This window comes from Mustelus asterias, unplaced genomic scaffold, assembly GCF_964213995.1.
Source record: "Mustelus asterias unplaced genomic scaffold, sMusAst1.hap1.1 HAP1_SCAFFOLD_342, whole genome shotgun sequence".
In the NCBI taxonomy this organism is placed as follows: Eukaryota; Metazoa; Chordata; class Chondrichthyes; order Carcharhiniformes; family Triakidae; genus Mustelus; species Mustelus asterias.
This window is the reverse complement of record NW_027590302.1, coordinates 104,274-125,276: the sequence shown is the minus strand read 5'-3', so window position 1 is coordinate 125,276 and position 21,003 is coordinate 104,274. Positions and strand designations below refer to the sequence as shown.

Sequence of the window (21,003 nt, the reverse complement as noted above, 5' to 3'; positions counted from 1 at the left end):
CAATCCTTCAGAGCCGATTTACTGCGTCCAAAGACACTTCAAACAACTTTTTCGCTTTGACAATGAACAATCTGAAGATTGAAGACACCGCCAACTATTACTGTGCAAGACACAGCAGTGGTAGTGATTACCGGGTATCACAGCAATTTCTCTCAATACAAAAAGCTCCTCAGCAGTAATCGACTGAGATTGCGTCGGTGCTCAGTTTTACAACCCAACTCTATTTGCAGAGAAGGGTTGTTGATGTCCAACACTCGTCAAATAGCACATTTTAACATGGGAGATCTGTCAGAGTAATTCAGTTATCAGTTTACAATAACATGCTCACGTGTTCTTCTATGAAATCTAAAATATTTGTGCCAATTATGAAGAAGAAATAATATAAAAGCTGCAATTATATGAAAATTCATGGTGACTTTACTTTGGTAGATTTTGTGAATATTTAAAGTAATTGTCGATATCTGTCTATTCTGAGCAGGGACGGTTATTGTATGACCCAGCCCAGGTATTGTAACACTGTGATTTATTCGGCGACTGGGGAAAAGGGACCATGGTGGTGGTGACTGTAGGTAAGAACCATGCATTTATTCGGTAACAGCTTCATTTATGTTTTTGTTCAATATTTTTATCTGTTTTACCTGTAATGTGGGTTTTGTGGAATCTGAACTGAGAAATTTTAGCAATGTGATTCTGCTGAAAAGGGGTTATGGAATTCATTCCTTTCTTGTGATTTGGTATTTATCTGCTGAGGATACTGTGTCGCTTATTTAGAAAATAATCTCCGATGGGATGTGGGATAATTCCAGAGTTTTATTGTTTTATTGTTCTACCTCCATTTGTTTCAAATCTCGGGCTCCAGATCTTTCCCTGGGTCTCGAGATTACTCGCCCAGTGAAAGTACCACTATGTCACCAGTTCCCCAAGCATCGTAAACCGTTTGGCGTTTTTACGAGGTTTAATCTAGTGTCATCTGATGGCTGCAGGTTGTATCATCAACAGTATAAGTATTTGTAAACTTACCCAATGTTAACAAAATATACTGAGTTTTCTATATTAATTTACTGTACCTGTCCCGCTTACCCACAATGCTGATATTTATGTTTTGCTAAACTATCCATTCACTTGGTAGCAGATGGATTTGGTAGATTCGAGATTGAGATTTCCTTGCAATGTTGCATTTGATTTTGCTGGAAATCAATTGTAGAATTGAACTGCTTCTAAATGAAACGTGTTTGAATCCCTCAGTGATATAATTTGGTGTTTTTTGCGATGAATAGATTGTGAGTTTGAATGAATTCGAATATGTAGAATTTTTGAAACGGTTTGGAGTTTCTGCGTTATTTAATCTAGGTGCCACTGAGCGGTTACAGGTTTTCTGTTTCATACAGAAAATATAAGCGTTTGAAACTGCTTGAAGCACGATTGTGGACAGTAAACAGGCTGTTAGTGCATTTATACATTTTCAATGATTAAACGAAGCCACCGTTTACGACGCTCGTTCACAACATAGTTTGGCGTTTGTGCAATATTTCATCTCGGTGTCATCCGATGGCGACAGGTTTTACCATCCACTTCAAATATTAATGCTTAAAATGTTTGATATATGAGCCAATATGAATAAAATGCGGTGAAGTTTCAAGACTAATTCGTCAGACATGTTCCACCTGCTCACAATACTATCGCTACTGTTAGTATCAAATTAATATAATTGAAAGAATCAAAATTCTGATCTTAAGAAATTTTCTGAGAGGTGGAAGTCGCTGGTAGTTAAGAAATTGTTCAGATGATTTTATTTGCTTTGTAGGAATGTTCAGACTGCATATCACTAGAGAGTGAAAAGAGGAAGCTTGAAATTTAAACAGATTGATTCAACTGCAAAAGGTTGAATTAACTTTGCATTTAATAATAACATCCTGTCTCTTGTCCATGTGCTATACACGAGACATAATTATAAGTGGAAACGATGACATGATCGAAGAACAGATTATACCTGAGCCTTATACTTGATTCATATTAAATATTTAATTGAACAACAAAATACAGTCTCAATTTGTTCATCATGCTTCAGTGCCACAGGCGATCTAATGAGTTGTTCTGATCAGGTTTTACAGTCATTAAACTGGATCATCTTCAATGGAACAATATAATTAATAAGATACAGCGATAGTCAGTGTTATTAACTCTAATAAACACTTTTATTCATGACAAACTGCTGAGATATCTATATTATATACAATGTTTAAAATATTGATTTTATGATTTACCAATGCGCTCAAAAATAAACATTTTTTATTTTTTGTAAGTTAAATCGGGACATATGGAGTAAAAGTACAAAAAGCAAAACATTCAAATGTGAATGAAGTTAAGCAAAAGTAACATACATGTCTCAATATTTCCATCCACTGTCTTGAAATGTATTGTTTAATACTGTTGAATTGTTTGGGTATTTTAATTAAACCCCAATTATTCCACAAAGTTCTAAGTAGAAACAATGTTTGGATTTTTGAAACCTACTTATTTAAATTATTTTCATTACAGTGTGCAAAGCAACTCATTGCAAAACTAACAGACGATTAATAATAAATTACAACATAATATTAGTACTGAGTAATTCAACATAAACAAGTTCCTACAATTGAGTTGTACACAGGTGTGCAAAATATCAAAAGATTTTACGAATTTTAGTTGCACCTGAAATTAACTTAGAAAACAATACTTTATTTATTTAGCTGTGCTCAGCTCAATAGGCTGTTTTGTTTTGATTATTTTTTTGAAAAACTTTAATTATGGAACCAGAGCAAATCAGTCGGTATCGGTTTGTAACATGAATATTTCCTGATGTGTTTAATTCTTACCATACCACTATGTCTTCGTTACGGACGCCCATTCAATACGAATCTGTTAGATTTGATGTGCTCCATTTCAGTCAAGCTACATTGTCCCAGTATTCGAGATTTCAGACGGACAACGAGACTCGACTGGAGTCTAGAAATGAATATCAGCTTATATTTAAAGTGGTTATTGATTTTTTTGTTATTGCAAGTTAACCATTGATCAATTAGAATCAAACGGTTTGCATGAAATTGGCTGATTAAACAGACCTATCTGCTCGGAGCTCGATTGGTGCACCGTTTGTGCGTGTCATGTTTCTGTGCGCGTCCTCACTTTCCTGACTGGTTGTGGACCTTCTGGTTTCTTCTCCTGTGCTTCAGGGAGTGAAAGTTGATCAACTTGTATCTGCGAGGAATGTGAAAGTGTGACTTGATGTTTGACCAGGCGCCTCAGAAATGAGATCCCGAACCCAGATTGTGACAGTCAGAAAGAACAATTCGGAAATGTCAGGCAGACTGTAGAAGAAGATTTGGTTATTTTTTACCAGCGATGTATCGGTCTTGGGAATGTTGAATTAGGAAGTACAGAGGGCGGTTTGTTTTATTTCAATCCTTCCTTCAGCAGTTTTTGGCCTATTTAATGGGGCAATGTTTATTTATTAGTATCGCAAGTAGGTTTAAATAAACATTGCAATGAAGTTACAGTGAAAAGCCCCTAGTGACCATTGTTCGGCTCCTGTTCGGATACACTGAGGGAAAATTTAGCATGGCCAATGCACCTAACCAACACGTCTTTCGAACTGTGGGAAGAAACCGGAGCAGCAGGAGGAAAGCGAAGCAGACACTAGTAGAACATGTATATTCCACATAGAGTCACCCAAGCCGGAAATCAAATCCGAGTCCCTGACGCGGTGAGCCAGCACTGATAACCACTGTACCACCGTGCTGCCAGTAGGGGTTTAATCAGTCTAGCACATTTTTAATCCAATCATGGAATTTTAGGGGGCTGGCTAGGCCAGAGCTTGTTGTCTATACCTAACTACCTTTTGGAAAAAATGCTTATGTTTCGCCTCCTTGAACTGCTGCAGTCCACGTGGTGTGCGAACACTCACAATTTTATGGACGGGAGTTCCAGGATTTTGACCAAGCGGCAGTGAAGGAACGGCGCTCTATTTACAAGTGCAAATGGTCAGTGGTTTGGAGGGGAACTTGCAGCTGCTCCCAATATCTGATACACCTGTACTTCTTGGTGACGAAAATTGTGGGTGTGGGAGACACTGTAGAAGGGGTTCTGGCAAGTTGCTGCAGTGCATCTTGTATATGTTATACAGTGCTGCCATGTGCGTCCTGGTGGAGAGGATGAATGTTCAAGACGGTGACAGGGGGCTAGTTTGTGGGCTTCTTTGTCCTGGACAGTACCGAATTTCTGAGAGTTTCCCGCGTTTCACTTATTGAGCCAAGTGGAAATTATCAAATCACAGACCTGCTTTGCAGGCAGCAAAATCCTTTTGGGCGAAGTGGATTGGATTACTCATAACCGGATTCCAAGCTTCTGACTGTGTCTTGTAGCTGTTGCATTTCTAACGAAACTGAATTGAACACTCCCGCGGGCATATCTCATGGGACAATGTAGTGGGAGTTACATTTTACATCAAAGCAATCTTGTACCTCGAGAGCAGCAGAGGACAGGAGCTTTTGCATGAAGGAATGTGAATTTGTTCCCAGTTTTAAACGGAATCAGCATCGAACTAACTAGTTGTGAGTTCCCGAGCCCGATAAATAGAAATCAAATTTTCACTTTCTCAGGTAAAATGATGCACGTTAATTGATCTGAGCAAGATTTCTCAACTAAATGCATTAATTTGAATGAAGTAATTCTATTGAAGAACTTTGAGTGTTAGAAATTCATTGACTATAAGTGAGCTGAGCTTCAGCACAATGTCAGAATAAACAGTATCAGGAAGTGACAGTAACTCTCCAGAGAGTGGAGCCTGGTCTGATCTGATGGGAAGTTGCCAGTTATTCTGACAACTTAAATAGATAATGACGAGACTCCCACTCCATATATCCATCATAATGAATAAATGTTTCAAAATGTAATATTGTTCTTTTACACATTTCATGAGTCATGAGTAAGCTGGAGTGAGATCCAATTGTCTAACTCTGTTACAAATCAGTGAACAGCATTTCTGTGAAAGATTTAAATGTTTATCCAACCCATGGCCATGTTGTGCTCAGTTACTCACCCCACTCACTGTGAGAGTGGGAGAGTTTGATTGGAGTGTGAGACTGATTGAGAATATTGAGACTGGGAGTGAGCCAGGCAAAGACGTACACACATTACACGCACGCACGCATGCTCTCTCTCCCCACCATATATCTCTCAGATACACAAACCACTTTCAAAAACACCTCTCTCTCTCTCTCTCTCTCTCTCTCACACACACACACACACACAGGTTTCCCTCTTACACACAGAAAACCCATATATACCAACGCTCTTCCATAAATTCTCTCACACACCCACACACAAACTCACTCTCTCACACAGTCTTTCTCTTACACACACACACACACAGAGAAGTACTCTCGCTCTCCCATACACTTTCTCACACACCCACATATGATCGCACTCTCACACACTGTCCCTCACACAGCCTCTCTCTCAAACACAGTCTCTCATACACACACACCCCCACACAAAAACACGCACACAAATACACATGGTTTATCTCCCTTACACATATAGACAATAAGAAGTCTCACAACACCAGGTCAAAATCCAACAGATTTGTTTGGAATCAGGAGTTTCGGAGCACTGCTCCTTCATCAGGTGAGCTGGTGATTCCAAATAAACCTGTTGGACTTTAACCTGGTGCTGTGAGACTTCTTACTGTGCCTAGCCCAGTCCAACGCCGGCATTTCCACATTATGGCAGACAGACATGTTCTCTCACACACAAATTCCCACTCTCGCACACATATTCTTTCTCTCACACACATTGTCACATATGCGCGCTCTCTCATGCACTCATTCTCTCATAAGCTGTCTCTCATCTGAAAACTTTCTCAAAACCACTGTCTCTGGCAAACACACTCCATTTCTCTCTTTGACAGGAACACTCTGTCATACACACATTATTTCCCACACGATCTCCCTCACACAACTCTCTCGCACAGTCACTCGCTCACACACTCTATCTCTCACACACAAAAGCAGTCTCTCTCTCACACACACACACACACTCACACAAACAAATTATCTCACAGACAGAATCTTGCGCTCAAACACACATTCCTTTCTCTCTCAACAACGCATTTTCACGAACATTCTCTCAAATGTTTTCTCAGACATTCACACACGCACTTTGTCACACACACAGATTCTCTCCCCTTCATATTCTCACACACACACTCCCTCACACATTCATACTTACTCTCACACACACACTCTCTCTCTCTCACGCACACTCGATTTCACAAATTCTCTCCCTCACACTTTGTCTCTCTGTCGCACACATAATTTCTTTCACACAAACAGTCGCTCATATATGCACACTCTATCTTATGCTGATAGTTTATCATGTGCACACCCTCGCTCTCTCACACACAATCATTGTCTCGCAAGTACAGACACTCTCACACACAGTCCCTATATCTCAAATACAGACACTCTCAAACACACTCCCTATCTCTCAAACAGAGGCACTCTCAAACACACTTTCACATTCACAACCGCTCTTCAAAAACACACATTCTTTCTCTTTCACACACTCTCTCTCTCACACATACTGACGTTCACACACTCTCTTACACAACATTGCCTCTCCTTCTCAATCACTCGCACATAATCACTGTCTGACATACACTCTTACTCACGCACACCCTCGCTCACGCACACCCTCACGCAGGCATCTCTCTCATTCATACACATCTGCTGTCGCTCTCATCCACATTCAAACATGAACTTTATTGCTCTCTCTCTCTTTCTCTCACGCACAAACACACACACACACGCATGCACCCACACACTGCCCACACTTTCCCTTCAACACACAGATGAGAGTGACTGTCCTTGACAGCATTTGACAGAGTGTGGCATCAAAATAGCCATGCAAACTGGAGCCAATGGGAGTCAGAAGAAACATTCTCCTCTGGTTGGAGACATACCTGCCATAATGGAAGATGTATTAGGTAGTTGGAGGGCAATTATCTCAGCTCCTGGACCTCACTGCGGGAGTTCCTCGAGATAGTGTCCAGGGCTCAACCATCTACAAGGACAGCAGATACGTGGGAACATCAAAAACTGGAAATACCCCGACAAGCCTTTCATCATTCTGACTTGGAAACATATCACCGTTCCTTCACTGTGGCTGGTTCAAATCCTGTAACTGCCTCCTGACTGCAGTTGTTGAAGAAGGCAGCTCACTAAAATCTTCACAATTATGGATCGGAAATAAATGTTGGCATAGCCAGCGGCTCCCACATCACAGGAAAAAAAACACATTCTCTGACATCGGACCTGGAGTAACTGGGAATGATCATTCACTCATGCATGCTCATTCACCTCTCTCACTCGCCCATCCTCACTCACCCACACTCATTTACCCACCATCGCTCACACACACTCACCCGCACTAATCCACCCGCACTTAGTTACCCTTACACACTCACCCACACTCACTCGCCCTCATTCACATTTGCGCTCTCATTCTCACTTACCTAACCTCACTTACCTACCCTCACTCACCGACTCACCCTAACTCACTCGCCCTCATTCATCCTCATCCACCCTCAATCACTTACCGTCACTCACTCTCCCTCGAACACCCTCACTCACTCACCCTCCCTCACACACTCACCCTCACTGTCACACCCACGCTCACTCACCCACCTCACTCACTCACAATCATTTGCTCGCATCACTCAACCTCACAAATTTACCCATCCTCACTCACGCTCACTCACTCTCCCTCATCACTCACCGTCAGTCATTTGCCACTTTCATTCACTCACCCTCGACCACAGGCACTCACCCATTGTCAGATACTCACCCACCCTCACACACTCAGTCTGACAAGTCCACCCTCACTCACTGACACACAATCTCTCACTCTCAGTCACTTATTCGGTGGGGGATGTGTGCCTGCAATGAGAGAGGAAGAAAGAACTGAAGAGAGGTCGGAAGACAAGTGATGCCAATTGCGGGAGCATGACCAGGGAATGCAGAGAGCTGGAGGGAAGTGCATGGGTCTCATGAACAGGGAAAACAGTAAAGAGCCGGGGGTGGGGGAAGCACCCATTGTCAGAGGAGGCCAGAGGAAATGGCAGAGAGCCTGTTGGAAAGTGCAAAGAGCCGGGGGAAAAAGCAGAAGGAGACAGCAGAAAGGAGAGAAAGCTGCTGATTGGAAAGAGCCAACGTGGAGTTAACACCACAGTCAGCTCATCCATGAACTTGCTGTCTCTACTCTTTCTTTTGGGGAGTGGGGCTGCTGAGGGGGAGAGAGGAGGGAGAATCAGTCAGTTTCAAAACAGACAACTTCCAAAGCTGCAACAATATAAAGGAAGAGACAACCTCTTCATCACAAAGTACTGTTGATTGAGAAACAACTAGTGGCTGAAAAAATATAGAAAATCTCTGCTCTTCTCTTTAATCCCATACAATGTACATCATTCAGATAACATCAAAATATCATTTTATTGTGCTTTGATAGAGACGGGGAAAGAAATGTGTGTTTCTACAGAGGGAACACACAAGTGATGATTCCCAAAAGATAGAACTAATAGAATCTCAAATGTAGGTGTAAGTTTAAATGCATAAGTATAACAATAAGTTTTATAACTGTATGCATATTGTAAGTTGTATGATATCTTAATCACAATTGACAGATTCTAACTTGTTCAATCGGCCATTCTTTTCCAGTGACACACTCTCCGCCTATTCTCTACGGACTGGTCTCCTCCTGTCAGCAACACAACACCGACGGTTCCGTCACCTACGGCTGTTTGGCGATGGACTACTCTCCAGAGGTCACCAAACTGACCTGGAAGAAAAATGGGCAGCCGATCGCCACTGGGTTTCAGACTTACCCGTCAGTGAGAAACACGCAGGGAACCTACACCTTGATCAGCCAGTTAACCATCACCGAGTCAGAGGGAGAATGCAGCAAAATCAACTGTGAGGTTCAACACAGCGGATCAGACAAGAGAACTGAAATGCCATGTAAGTTTTGTGGAACCAGGGGAAAAGAGAACTGCTATGACAAAACTGTATTGGGCCTTGGTTAAAACTCATTTATAGTAGTCTGCATAGTCCTGACCCCTGGAAAATCCAGGTCTATTGACTGCAAATGAATTGTTAAAATAAAATGCCTTTTATTTGTTGTTAATTTCTCCTACAATAAATGACTAACATAAGTTTTTTGAAGGTTCTAAAGATGACATCACTCCAACCGTTATCCTCACCGTGAGTTCCAGTGAAGAAATCAAACGCAGGGAATTGGCAACCATCGTCTGTTCAATCATCGATTTCTATCCAAGATCTATCACAGTGAAGTGGCTGAAGAATGGACAGTCCATGGATTCAAGAATTGTCAGCTCCCCCGCCTGGGAAGCGAACGGAAACTTCTCAGCGAGCAGTCTGCTGACAGTCTCCCCTGGGGAATGGTTTAGCAAAGCAGTCTATACCTGCCAGGTCACTCATCAAGGGCTCACCCAAAGTCGAAACATCACCACATCTTCGGGTAAGAGACGCAAATCAAGAAGCAATGAATCATTTTGCAGTCCGAAGATAATCAAAATCAGAATTTCATTGAAGTTCGTATAAAGTACAGAAAAACCTTTACTTTACTGTACTTCCTGAGATCAGGAAAGGTATATTTGCATTGGGAATACTGCAATGCTGATTCATTAGACTGATACAGGCCGAACGAGTTGAATAATGAGAATAATTTTCACACAAGAAGCTGGTTTTCCGTCGTGTAGAAAAGAGTAAAGGTGATGGTCAGTGGTTGATACCTGGGAGTTGATTTATTCCCATTTAGAGATTGAAGACTGAATATTGCTGTCTTGATTCTGAAGATTGGGTTGATTTTCATTTTCCATTCCCAGATTCTTCCCACTGCACTGATTCCACAGTGACGATTCTGCAACCATCAATAGAACAGGTCTTACTGGAGGCGACTGTTACCTTAACCTGCATCATTTCTAATGCTCCTTATGGAGTCAACGTGTCCTGGATCCGAGAAAAGAAGTATCTGAAATCAGAGATTGCCGAAAAAACGGGAGAGGATCCTGACAGCGTGGTCAGCAACTTAAATATCTCGACACAAGCCTGGCTGAGTGGGGCTCTGTTTCAATGCGTGGTAAACCATCAGGATCTGCCCACTCCTTTAAGAAGTTTCATCCACAAGGAAGAAGGTAAGTAGAGAGAATGAAGCGATAAGTGAGTCTCTGTGTCTATTTCAAGTGTAAGTGTAACAGTCAATATTTATTATTCAGTGTGTTTCTGGTCTAACCTGATTCGTAACTCAACCAACTAAACAGTCAGGGTCTATAAAATTGTTTTAGAGTGGAAATTGATAAATTGATGAATGAACGATGAATTAAAGGTGGTGATATTAAGTTGAGATGGAGTCACACCGCGCATCATACAACACAGGGGCAGAAACCGGCCATTCAGTCCATGGAAATGCCGATTCCGACATTCAATAAGTTGATGATTAATCTGATATGGTTATTCTCCACTCCACTTTCCCACCTTCTCCCCATAATCCGCTATTCCCTTATTGATTACTAATCTGTCCACATCAGCCTTCAACACATTTAACGATTCACTACAGCCCTCTGCGGTAAAGAATTCCATAGATTCACTACCTCCGAGAGAACAAGTTCTTCCTCATCGCTCTTCAATAGGTGACCCCCTTATTATGAGATTATGTGCCTCTGACCCTATACTTTCCCACAAGGGTGGGAGTAACTCCTCAGCATCTACCCTCTCAAGCCCCTTCGGAGCATTCTCTGCTTCTCAATAAGGTCTCCTCTCATTCTGCTGTACTCCAGTGACAACAGATCCAAATTATTCAACCGCTCCTCATATGAAAATCGATTCTGACCCAGGATCAACCTCGTGAACCTTCTGTGCCCTGCCTCCAATGCCAGTATATATTTACTTTTAAAAAGGGAACATCTTCACGGTGCATCAGGTTTGATCCCACTGGTGCCTTTATCATTTCAGCAAGACGTCTCTATTTTTATTCTCCATTCCTTTTGAAACAATAAAGAAAAAAGAAAATTACAGCACAGGAACAGGCCCTTCGGCCCTCCAAGCCTGCACCGACCATGCTGCCCGACTGAACTAAAACCCTCTACCGTTCCGGAGACCATATCCCTCTATTCTCATCCTATTCATGTATTTGTCCATACACCCCTTAAATGTAAGTATCGTATCTGCTTCCACGACCTCCCCCGACAGCAAGTTCCAGGCACCCACCACCCTCTGTGTAAAAAACTCGCCTCGTCCATCTCCTTTAAACCCTGTCCCTCGTACCTTAAACCTATGCCCCCTAATAATTGACTCTTCCAGCCTGGGAAAAAGCTTCTGACTATCCACTCTGTCCATGCCACTTAATCTGTTAGACTTCCATCAGGTCGCCCCTCAACCTCCGTCGTTCCAGTGAGAATAAACCAAGTTTCTCCAACCTCTTCTCACAGCTAATGCCCTCCAAAACAGGCAACATCATGGTAAATATTGTCTGTACCCACTCCAAAGTCTCCAAATCCTTCTGGTAGTGTGGAGACCAGAATTGAACACTATATTCCAAGTGCGGCCTAACTAAGGTTCTATAAAGCTGCAACATGACTTGCCAATTTTTAAACTCAGTGCCCCGGCCGATGAAGGCAAACATGCCGTATACCTTCTTGACTACCTTATCTACCTGCGTTGCCACTTTCAGTGACCTGTGTACCTGTACACCCAGAGCCCTCTGCTTATCAATACTCTAAAGGGTCCTGCCATTTACTGTTTCTTTCCTCTCTATATTAGACCTTTCAAAATGTATTGCCTCCCATTTGCATTACGTCACAATGATTAACATTCCACTTGAATTATATTTTACCTGTTCAACAGGAATCCTAGATTTCAGTAAATTAAGTACAATGATCCCTATATCTCATGTTGCAACAGTTTCTGCTGTTTTTCTCCATCGGAACGACACGGTAGCACAGTGGTTAGCACTGCTGCTTCACAGCTCCTGGGATCGGGGTTCGATTTCCGGCTTGGATCACCGTCTGTGTGGAGTTTGCACATTCTCCTCGTGTCTCCGTGGGTTTCCTCCGGGTGCTCCGGTTTCCTCCCACAGTCTAAAGATGTGCGGGTTAGTTTGATTGGCCATGCTAAAATTGCCCCTTCCTGTCCTGGTTAGAGGGATTAGCGGGTAAATATGTAGGGATGTGGGGATAGGGCCTGGGTGGGATTGTCGTCGGTGCAGACTCGATGGGCCGAATGGTCTCTTTCTGCACTGTAGGATTTCTATGATCTAAATAATATTCACCCCTTTATTTTCCCTATCAAAGTGAATAAATTTACATTGTCCTACATTATATTCCATCTGCCAAGTTTTGTCCACTTACCATCCTTACTATTTGCCTTCCCAACTCTTTTTGCTTCATCGGCAAACTTGGCAAGTATACATCCAACTACCTTGACTCCCTCATGTCTATAAATCATAAATAATGATGGTCCCAGCATTGGTACCGGTGGCACTTCACTAGTTACAGTTTACCATCCTGAAAATGCCCCCCGATCCAAACTCTCCATCTTCTATTAGTTAGTCTATCCTCTATTCATGCTAATAATCTATCACCAACAGCATGGGTTCCTTTCTTATTAATTAGCCTGTTGTGCGGTTCCTTTTTTTAAGTCGCAGTATATTATATCTACTGGTTCCCCTCACACCCCTCCGAGTAAGATGGGAAGAGTCTAGTGTGGAGTAAAACACTGACACAGAGCAGTTGGGTCAAATGACCTGTTTCTGTGCTGTTAACTTTCTGAAACTTTCTAATTCAATCCACCATGTTCCACAGAAAAGTGTATCCACGTCTGCTCCGAGCTGGGAAACGGAACAGATTAAAAAGTGGAAAATTGAAACCATTACGATCCAGAGCAAATCAAATTTCTCTCATATCTAACCAGCAGTTTCATTGTCTCTGGAGTTCTCCACTTTATTGACATTTATTGTACATTTTCTGCAGATCCACAACCATGGGAACCGTCCGTCTCTGTCCTCCTGCCCTCGGCAGAAGAAATCGCCGCTCAGAAATTCGTCTCCCTCAGCTGCTTAGTCAGTGGTTTCTCGCCTCGAGAAATCTTCGTCAAGTGGAACGTTAATGACAAGCCGGTGAATCCCGGGAACTACAAGAATACCGAGGTGATGGCGGAGAACGGCAATAGCTCCTTCTTCATGTACAGCCTGTTATCCATTGCAGCGGAGGATTGGGCCAGCGGCGCTTCTTACTCCTGTATGGTGGGACATGAAGCCATCCCCTTGAAGATCATCAACAGAACAGTGGATAAATCCAGCGGTAAACCCAGTTTTGTGAACATTTCCCTTGCACTGATGGACACTGTTAATTCATGTTATTGAGAATCAATCGGTTACATTTCGAACTGCAATAAAAATAATAAAGGGCTTTTCCTCCAACCTAATTTAAATACACAATCGCTTCATTAGTTGTATTTCTGCTTTGCTAATGTTAGAACTATTTAGTTAGGGTGGGATATTTACAAATCTCGGACCCATGTCTTGTGGAACCAGTGAACCCAGCTCAGAGACACCATGGGTTTGACACATTCATTTCAAGATTTTGCAAAATAACTTCACCAACTTTCCTCCCGCTGAGGATAAATCCGACAATTTCAACATTTCTGACAAACAAGCACAGCATTTAGATCTCGGTGTTCCTGCTTCTCTCATTGTCCATGCCATTACCCATTGGTGCCAGCTTTAAGCTGCTGCATCACACCCACTGGGAACTGAAGTGAGAGCAACACAGAAACATGGAGGAACAATCCCCATCCAAGAGCGGGAGGAGGAAATTGTTAACACACTGGATTCTCTCTCTCCCAACGGAGAGTCAGGAGTGTGACAATAATTAACCTACTATACCCCCACTACCCAAAAAAGGGAGACAAGGGGCATTAGTCAATCCACTGTAAACCCACTTCCTCAATAAAGGGAGTGGGAGGGGGAGCATTAAGCATCAGTTACAATTCAAGCAGTGCAGAAGGAGGCCAATCGGCCCACCGAACCTGCCCCGACAACAATCCCACCCAGGCCCAATCCCCGTAACCGAACACCTCTCCGACAGTAAGGGGCAAATTTGCATGGCCAACAAACCCGCACATCTTTGGACTGTGAGGAGAATTCGGAGCACCCAGAGGAAACCCACGCAGGCACGGGGAGAGTATGCCAACTCCATACAGACAATGACCCAAAGCCGGAATTGAACTCGCGTCCCTGGCGCTGTGAGGCAGCAATGCGAAACGTTCATCCAAGGCACCCCAGATCCCCAACAAATAATGTTGGAGGGAGAGCAGTTAATTCACTCTACCTGCACTTCCCCGACATAGGGAGGGAGGGGAACAGTATTTAATCCACTGCAACTCCACTCCTCCAATAAAGAGAGGGAAACAGTAGGTAATCCAGTGCACACCCACACCTCCAACAGAGAATGGCGGTAAAATGATCACAGACGCACACGCAAAAACTTAACACTGAAAGAGATGGACACACAATTGCATGCACACAGATGCAGATACAAACGCACACTCCAATGAATGCATACAACGACACACACTGAAATATGCAGAAAATACACACACATACATGCAAATGCACAAATGTGCACTGACGCAGCGCACAAACACATAAGACATGGACCCACAAACACGCAGATACATACAAATACACATACTCAGGCACGCAGATACATGCAAACAAACATGCATACATATAAAACAGACAAGATGACTTACGGAAGGTCATGGAATGCAAATGCCAACAAGATGACAGAATATGGATATAAATATGCATGATTTCCTACACATATCTAGCCATACAGACCAATGTCAACAGACTACACATGGACACACAAATAGGTAGATCAACAGACAGCAAAACGTTCAGAAACACAAATATAGACGCAATCGTTAACATGCTGATACTCAAGAGAACATGCTCGTATTTTAACACGCCCTATTTATTATCTCAATATCTGTGCGTCAGGAATCATCACATTAGTTTATGCTGCCATACATGTGCTTCGACGTGCCCTCACTAGTGTTATCTACTCTCTGGCTCATTGATCAATACACAAGAAACATAGAAACATAGAAAATGGAACTCGGAGTAGGCCACCCAGTCTTTCGAGCCTGCAGCGCCATTCATTTAGGTCATGGTTGATCATCAAATCCAGTATCCCGATCCCGACTTTTCTCCATATCCCATATCCCTTGATCCCTTGGCAATAAGGATTATGTCTAATTTCTACTTGAGCATGAACGTACACATTTGTAGACATGAGACATAAACGTATATTTTTTAAAAACATGGTTATGAAGATCTGAGCGGCACGGTGCGATAGCTCAATGGTTAGCAATGCTGACTCACAGCGCCAGGGACATCTGTACGATTCCCGACTTGGGTCACTGTCTGTGCAGAGTCTGCACGTTCTCCCGGTGTCTGCGTGGGTTTCCTCCGGGTGCCCCTGTTTCCTCCCACAGTCCGAAAGACGTTCGGGCTAGATACATTGGCCATGCTAAGTTCTCCCTCATTGTACCCAAATAGCCGGAATGTGGCGACTCGGGGATTTTCACAGTAACTTCATTTGTGTTAATGTAAGCCTACTTAGAAACATAGAAACATAGAAACCCTACAGTACAGAAAGAGGCCATTCGGCCCATCGAGTCTGCACCGACCACAATCCCACCCAGGCCCCATCCCCATATCCCTACATATTTTACCCATTAATCCCTCTAACCGACGCATCTCAGGACACTAAGGGGCAATTTTTTAGCATGGCCAATCAACCTAACCCGCCCATCTTTCGACTTGTAACAATAATAAATACACCTTAAACGTACTAACACATAAGCAAACACAAACACATACACAGGAAAAGCATCAATGTAATAAACAGATCTATGACAAAAAACTTTTTAACACATATATGAGCAGGCATGAACGCAGAAACATGCATTGATACGGACACAAATAAATAAACAGACTTCAACACACGAAAAGACGCACACACATTGACAGAAAAGCAGAATATACACACAGAAATTACAAAGCAATACTCATTGGCACAAGGTCACACAGAAACACATGCACATGGGCACACAAACAAATCGTAATGCAAAGCGTTGCACACACTTAAACAAACGCAAACACACAAATACAAAGGCCAGGCTATTGTTGAAAGTATAATTCAAGTTATTTTTGAGCAGACATGTTCTCCAATAATTGTTTCTATAACAAAATAATTCAACAAATACACTGAACAACGTTCTTGGTGAGAAACTGATATAAGTTCATGACAAGTGTTTCCATCATAAATAAGCAAATAAGGTGGGAACTCACATTCGAGCTCTTAAACAGCAACATTTACAGTTTACAAATATACAGATCAGCGAATCTCCCTTAAAACCCACCATAATATTCTCCAGGAATAGATTGCACGAAATGGTTCGAAAATGAACTAACACTGAAGAAAGGTTGTCATATTTTCCAATATATATTGTAAAAGGAATGCAAAGGAAGAACAGGTGTGGAGACAGTTACAGATTTCGGTGACTGAGTGTCACGAAATTTGCAGTAGATATACAATGAAAACGTAATCCGAGAATAAATTAATAGCTTACGAAGGAGAATATGAAACACAACAGTAAGATATAGTGGATAAATAAAGCAATCTAATTCTGTTTCCTCGGCTGTGACCCCATATATACCACAGACCGCATCTGGATTGAAGACAATGAGGATGATAACAACAACATCTGGACAACCGCTTCCACATTCGTCGTCCTATTCTGCCTGAGCATGTCCTACAGCGCTGGTGTCACTCTGGTGAAGGTGAGAATATTCAATTTACTCACACTTCAAACAGACAGAAGCCGTTTGAGAAACCTCTAAATGATTAATTGATTAAAAACTCTAATAATGTCCCAGATCATAAACAACCGCTTCATTATCTTTCCTCTTTTTTACAGATCAAGTGATCGACTGAATTTTGGACGCTGTAGATTTCCCACAGCTGATTATTAAGATTTCTGCATGGCACAAATATATTATCTGCTGTTGGTCACTCTAACAGTAAAATTCTCTCAATTTATCTTTCAGTATTTCTAACTCAGGCAATCGTGGTCGGTATTTCTGCTTTTCAGTCTGGAAATTTACGAGATAAATGTTGTAAATTAAATGTATCTCGTAGTTTCCCCTACATTTCATGTATAAATAATTACCTTTTCGTATTCGTTATATACAATTGTTTCCTTTTCTTTATGTTGAGATCCTGTTTTTTTTTCTTTTTGGTGTCTGTTACAGTTGTACATATGTTAGGCAGCTCAGAGCACACGTGCTCTTTTCTCAATATGGAAATCAATCGTTTTGTTCTCTTCTGTGAACGTGAAAAAAATCGTTTCTGTAAAATGTTCTCTGAATTTTTTAAATAAATCTTGAATGAAAAATGAACAAATTATCACTTTGCCAAACTCCTTTCCCCATCAGGCAAAATGGATGTCCATCCTTGTGTCCAATCTGTGCTTCAAACCAAATCTCTCAGAGTAAAATATCATTCTCTTCCCCACTCCACGAGGCACCCTGTCCAAGTATAAGGATCTCCCACACCACAACTCAGTCTTGTGCAATCTCTCAGGGAGAAGTGGAACATTGAGACACACAATTAGAAAAAAGTCCAGCAGAGGGCGTTTCAGCTTTACTAGAGTTTCAGCATTGGGATATTGACTCGCTCTCAGTGAATATATGCCAGATACTTACTTTTATGCCGAACATAAATAGACATTAATGATTGCAACCCAGTTCAGTGCAACCAAATATAGCTACTTGAATAGGCATCTACGGAACTATGGCACAAAGTTCCTCAGCAACAGCACTGGTAGGCACTCTCGGTGTTGGCATTCTCAATAAAACATTCCCCTCTAAAACATTTTCACCATTGAGAGCAGAACGGTAAAATACACTGCAGTGTTTTACCTATAGTGACGTGTGATGCGACAATGACCATGCTCCAATGTCAGCTGCAGGTTCCTATCAGTCAATGCTTTTACATTTTTTAAAAATCTTCTTGCCTGAATATCATAAAACCATAAAATCCCTACAGTGCAGGAGGAGGCCATTTGGCCCACTGAACCTGCACCGACTCCCCGACAACAATCCCACTCAAGCACTGTCCCCGGAACCCCACATATTCAGCCCGCTAATCCCCTTAACCTACACACATATCTTGGGACACTAAGGGGCAAGTTAGCTTGGCCAATCCACCTAACCTGCACATCTTTGGGGTTTGGAGTGAAACAGCAGCACCGGGAGGAACTTCCTATTACTGGAAAAGATAGATATGCTACACATCCTCTTTCACCATATTAATAGTCCCGAGAGACCACAGCAGTTTAAAAGGCTGCACACCCCCTCTCCTTCTCAAGGGTAATTAGGAATGGAGTGAAAATCTAGACTTCCCAGTAACGCTGACATTACTTCATGTATTAGTAATAATTAAAGCCCGTGAGAGGAATTTCACTGGAGTCTTGGTTATCACTACGCTGATAGTGGAGCAAAATCCGTGAAAACAAAGTGACAAACTCATTCAAAAATTATTTACTTTCTTTAGTACAATTATGGTGGGTGAAGTCGGTAAATATACCTCTTGAGGCTGGTATGAGTCAAAATACAGTCACGCTTTATTCTCACAAGCTTGAGGGAGAACCTGACCCCTTGAAAGCGGAAGCCAAAGTTCTCTCTGAACACAAGAAGCGTGGACATTTATACATCAGGATTCCCAATACAAGCCATACAGCAAAGTCCAGTTAGCAGTCCTTGATCATAAATTATAGTTCCTGTAACAGCTTCTGATAGTCTCTGGATCATGGTTAGAGGCTATTTGGTATCCTTGGGTCATAAAGCACAATTCTCCTGGTCGTTGCAGTCAAGGTGCCACCTCTGGTCCCCTGCTCTTCCCGCGGCCTTTCCTTTGAAGTGACTGTGTACGATTGCAGCTGTTCCAGTGGGAGTCCTCCTGCAAACGGCCATTCTCGCAATCTACCATTTGATAGCTGCTTCCTTTGTTTAAATCATAGACAAGCCTACGGGAAAGAAAGACTAACATCTATATTTAACTGGCTGTTTTATCAGAATGATATAAACAAGCGAGGGAACCATGAACAAATGGCTTGTGCTACTAAAAGTTAAAGATGAAAGACATGAACAAATGGCTTATACTACTACCAGGAGCAATATAAACAAAGGGGAGACTAGCCATAAGGAAGGGTTATGTTTATGATACATTCCAGGTACAAAGTTCAACCTTTTAGGCACAAAATACATTGAGTACAAAAAAAAAATTAACCCTTTCCCTTCTTCAGTGGAGATGTTCCTTCCCCAACTCTGGTGTATAATTCGGGAAGCATTTCCTCTGCAAGAGTAGTGACTGTAATGCAGCTCGGGGTGATTCTCTTTGCGATCTGCCGGCCACACAGCACCAATGGAAAAGCAAGGAAGTGAGGCGAGTACAGCCTGACACACGGCAGCAGGTTATTGAGGGGCGGGGTTTAGAAAGGGTGGCTAAATATCCAAACCCTCCCCTTTCACAGAGCGGACAGAGACAATGCGGCTGCTCAGCATCTGGGCTGTGTGGGGAATATTTCAGACAGGTAAATGTGGATGCGCTCCTTCATTCCCCAAGCTTGACTGGAATCAAATTTCAATCAGCCACCGGACTAAACTTTTCCTTATTGATATATTATTTTCCAGATTTAAGTCATGAGAGATTCTGTCACTCAGCCGCTACCCTCAGATGTTAAGTCAGAAGGAGCAGCGGTCATATTAAGCTGCAACTATGAAACTACACAGAGCAGCTATGTATTGCACTGGTACCGACAACTCCCAGGAAACCATCCCGAGTTTATAGTGCGGAGAAATACATACAACAGTGAAGATAAAGCAGACTTTTCCAAAAACCGTTTCTCTATGGAGCTTCGGATATCGACTAAATTCACCAGTTTAACCGTTTCGGACCTGCAGCTGACTGATGTCGCCGTGTATTACTGCGCTTTCCAGCTATCACAGTGATGGAAAGCAGTCTCACCCCTGCACAAAAACTGCCTTTGGATTGTTGGTGCGAGCTCTGTTCTGTTGAGCGTTAAGTAGGACTGCGGTTGTTGCAGTGCAGCTCAGATACACACCGAGAGGAAACCAAATTAACCCCGGATCAAACTGTCACCCAACAGTTAGCAGGAGACACTGAGAAAATGAACTGCACAACTGCAGTGGAACAGACAAACATCACATAATTATAACTGAAGCCACCCGTTATAATCCCCGCCCTCAATGATCCGACGTCCTGTGTGAGCTGGATGTGAGTGAAAGGAAACACCTCGATCTGTGCTGCAGCCAATGTCCTGGTGGGAGACAGCGTTCTGCTGTGTGGGTTGGTTTGTTAATGATCATCAGAAAAACAATAGTTAAAGGAAAAGGGGAAACAAGATTGGCCTCAGGAGACACCCTGAAGCACAAGCAGCTCATTCTCAATTCTCAATTACTACTTTGTGGAACATGTTGGTTGCAGATACGCTGTTTCTGATCCAGAAACCCACACTGATTAAATATAGCTCTGAACAGGCCAGTTGTAAGCTGCTGGAGAATGAGAGAGGAGATGATAAATGGTTGTTTCATAGGCGGCAGGCGGGGAACGGGTAGTAAAGGAGACAAAAAGCACATTAAAATATCATGAGCGCATTTATGACGTTTAACTTCTGTATAAAGGCGACTTGTAATCAACTAATGTAATAAGTCCACTTGTGGCCACGTGAACATACAAATTTGGAGCTGGAGTAGGCAACTGTGCCATCTCGAAACTGCCCGACATTTGATAAGATCCTG

At 42.4% G+C, this 21,003-nt stretch overlaps 1 gene segment (V, D, J or C); it reads left to right on the top strand.

Annotated features, from left to right (window-relative positions):
* The first annotated feature begins 530 nt into the window (after window positions 1-530).
* LOC144486442 (Ig heavy chain C region-like) lies at window positions 531-20,193 on the top strand. The segment is given in 6 exon segments: window positions 531-569; window positions 8,754-9,053; window positions 9,259-9,573; window positions 9,941-10,249; window positions 13,082-13,411; window positions 19,883-20,193. Coding segments are annotated over 6 exon segments (1,584 nt in total).
* The last annotated feature ends 810 nt before the right edge of the window (window positions 20,194-21,003 follow it).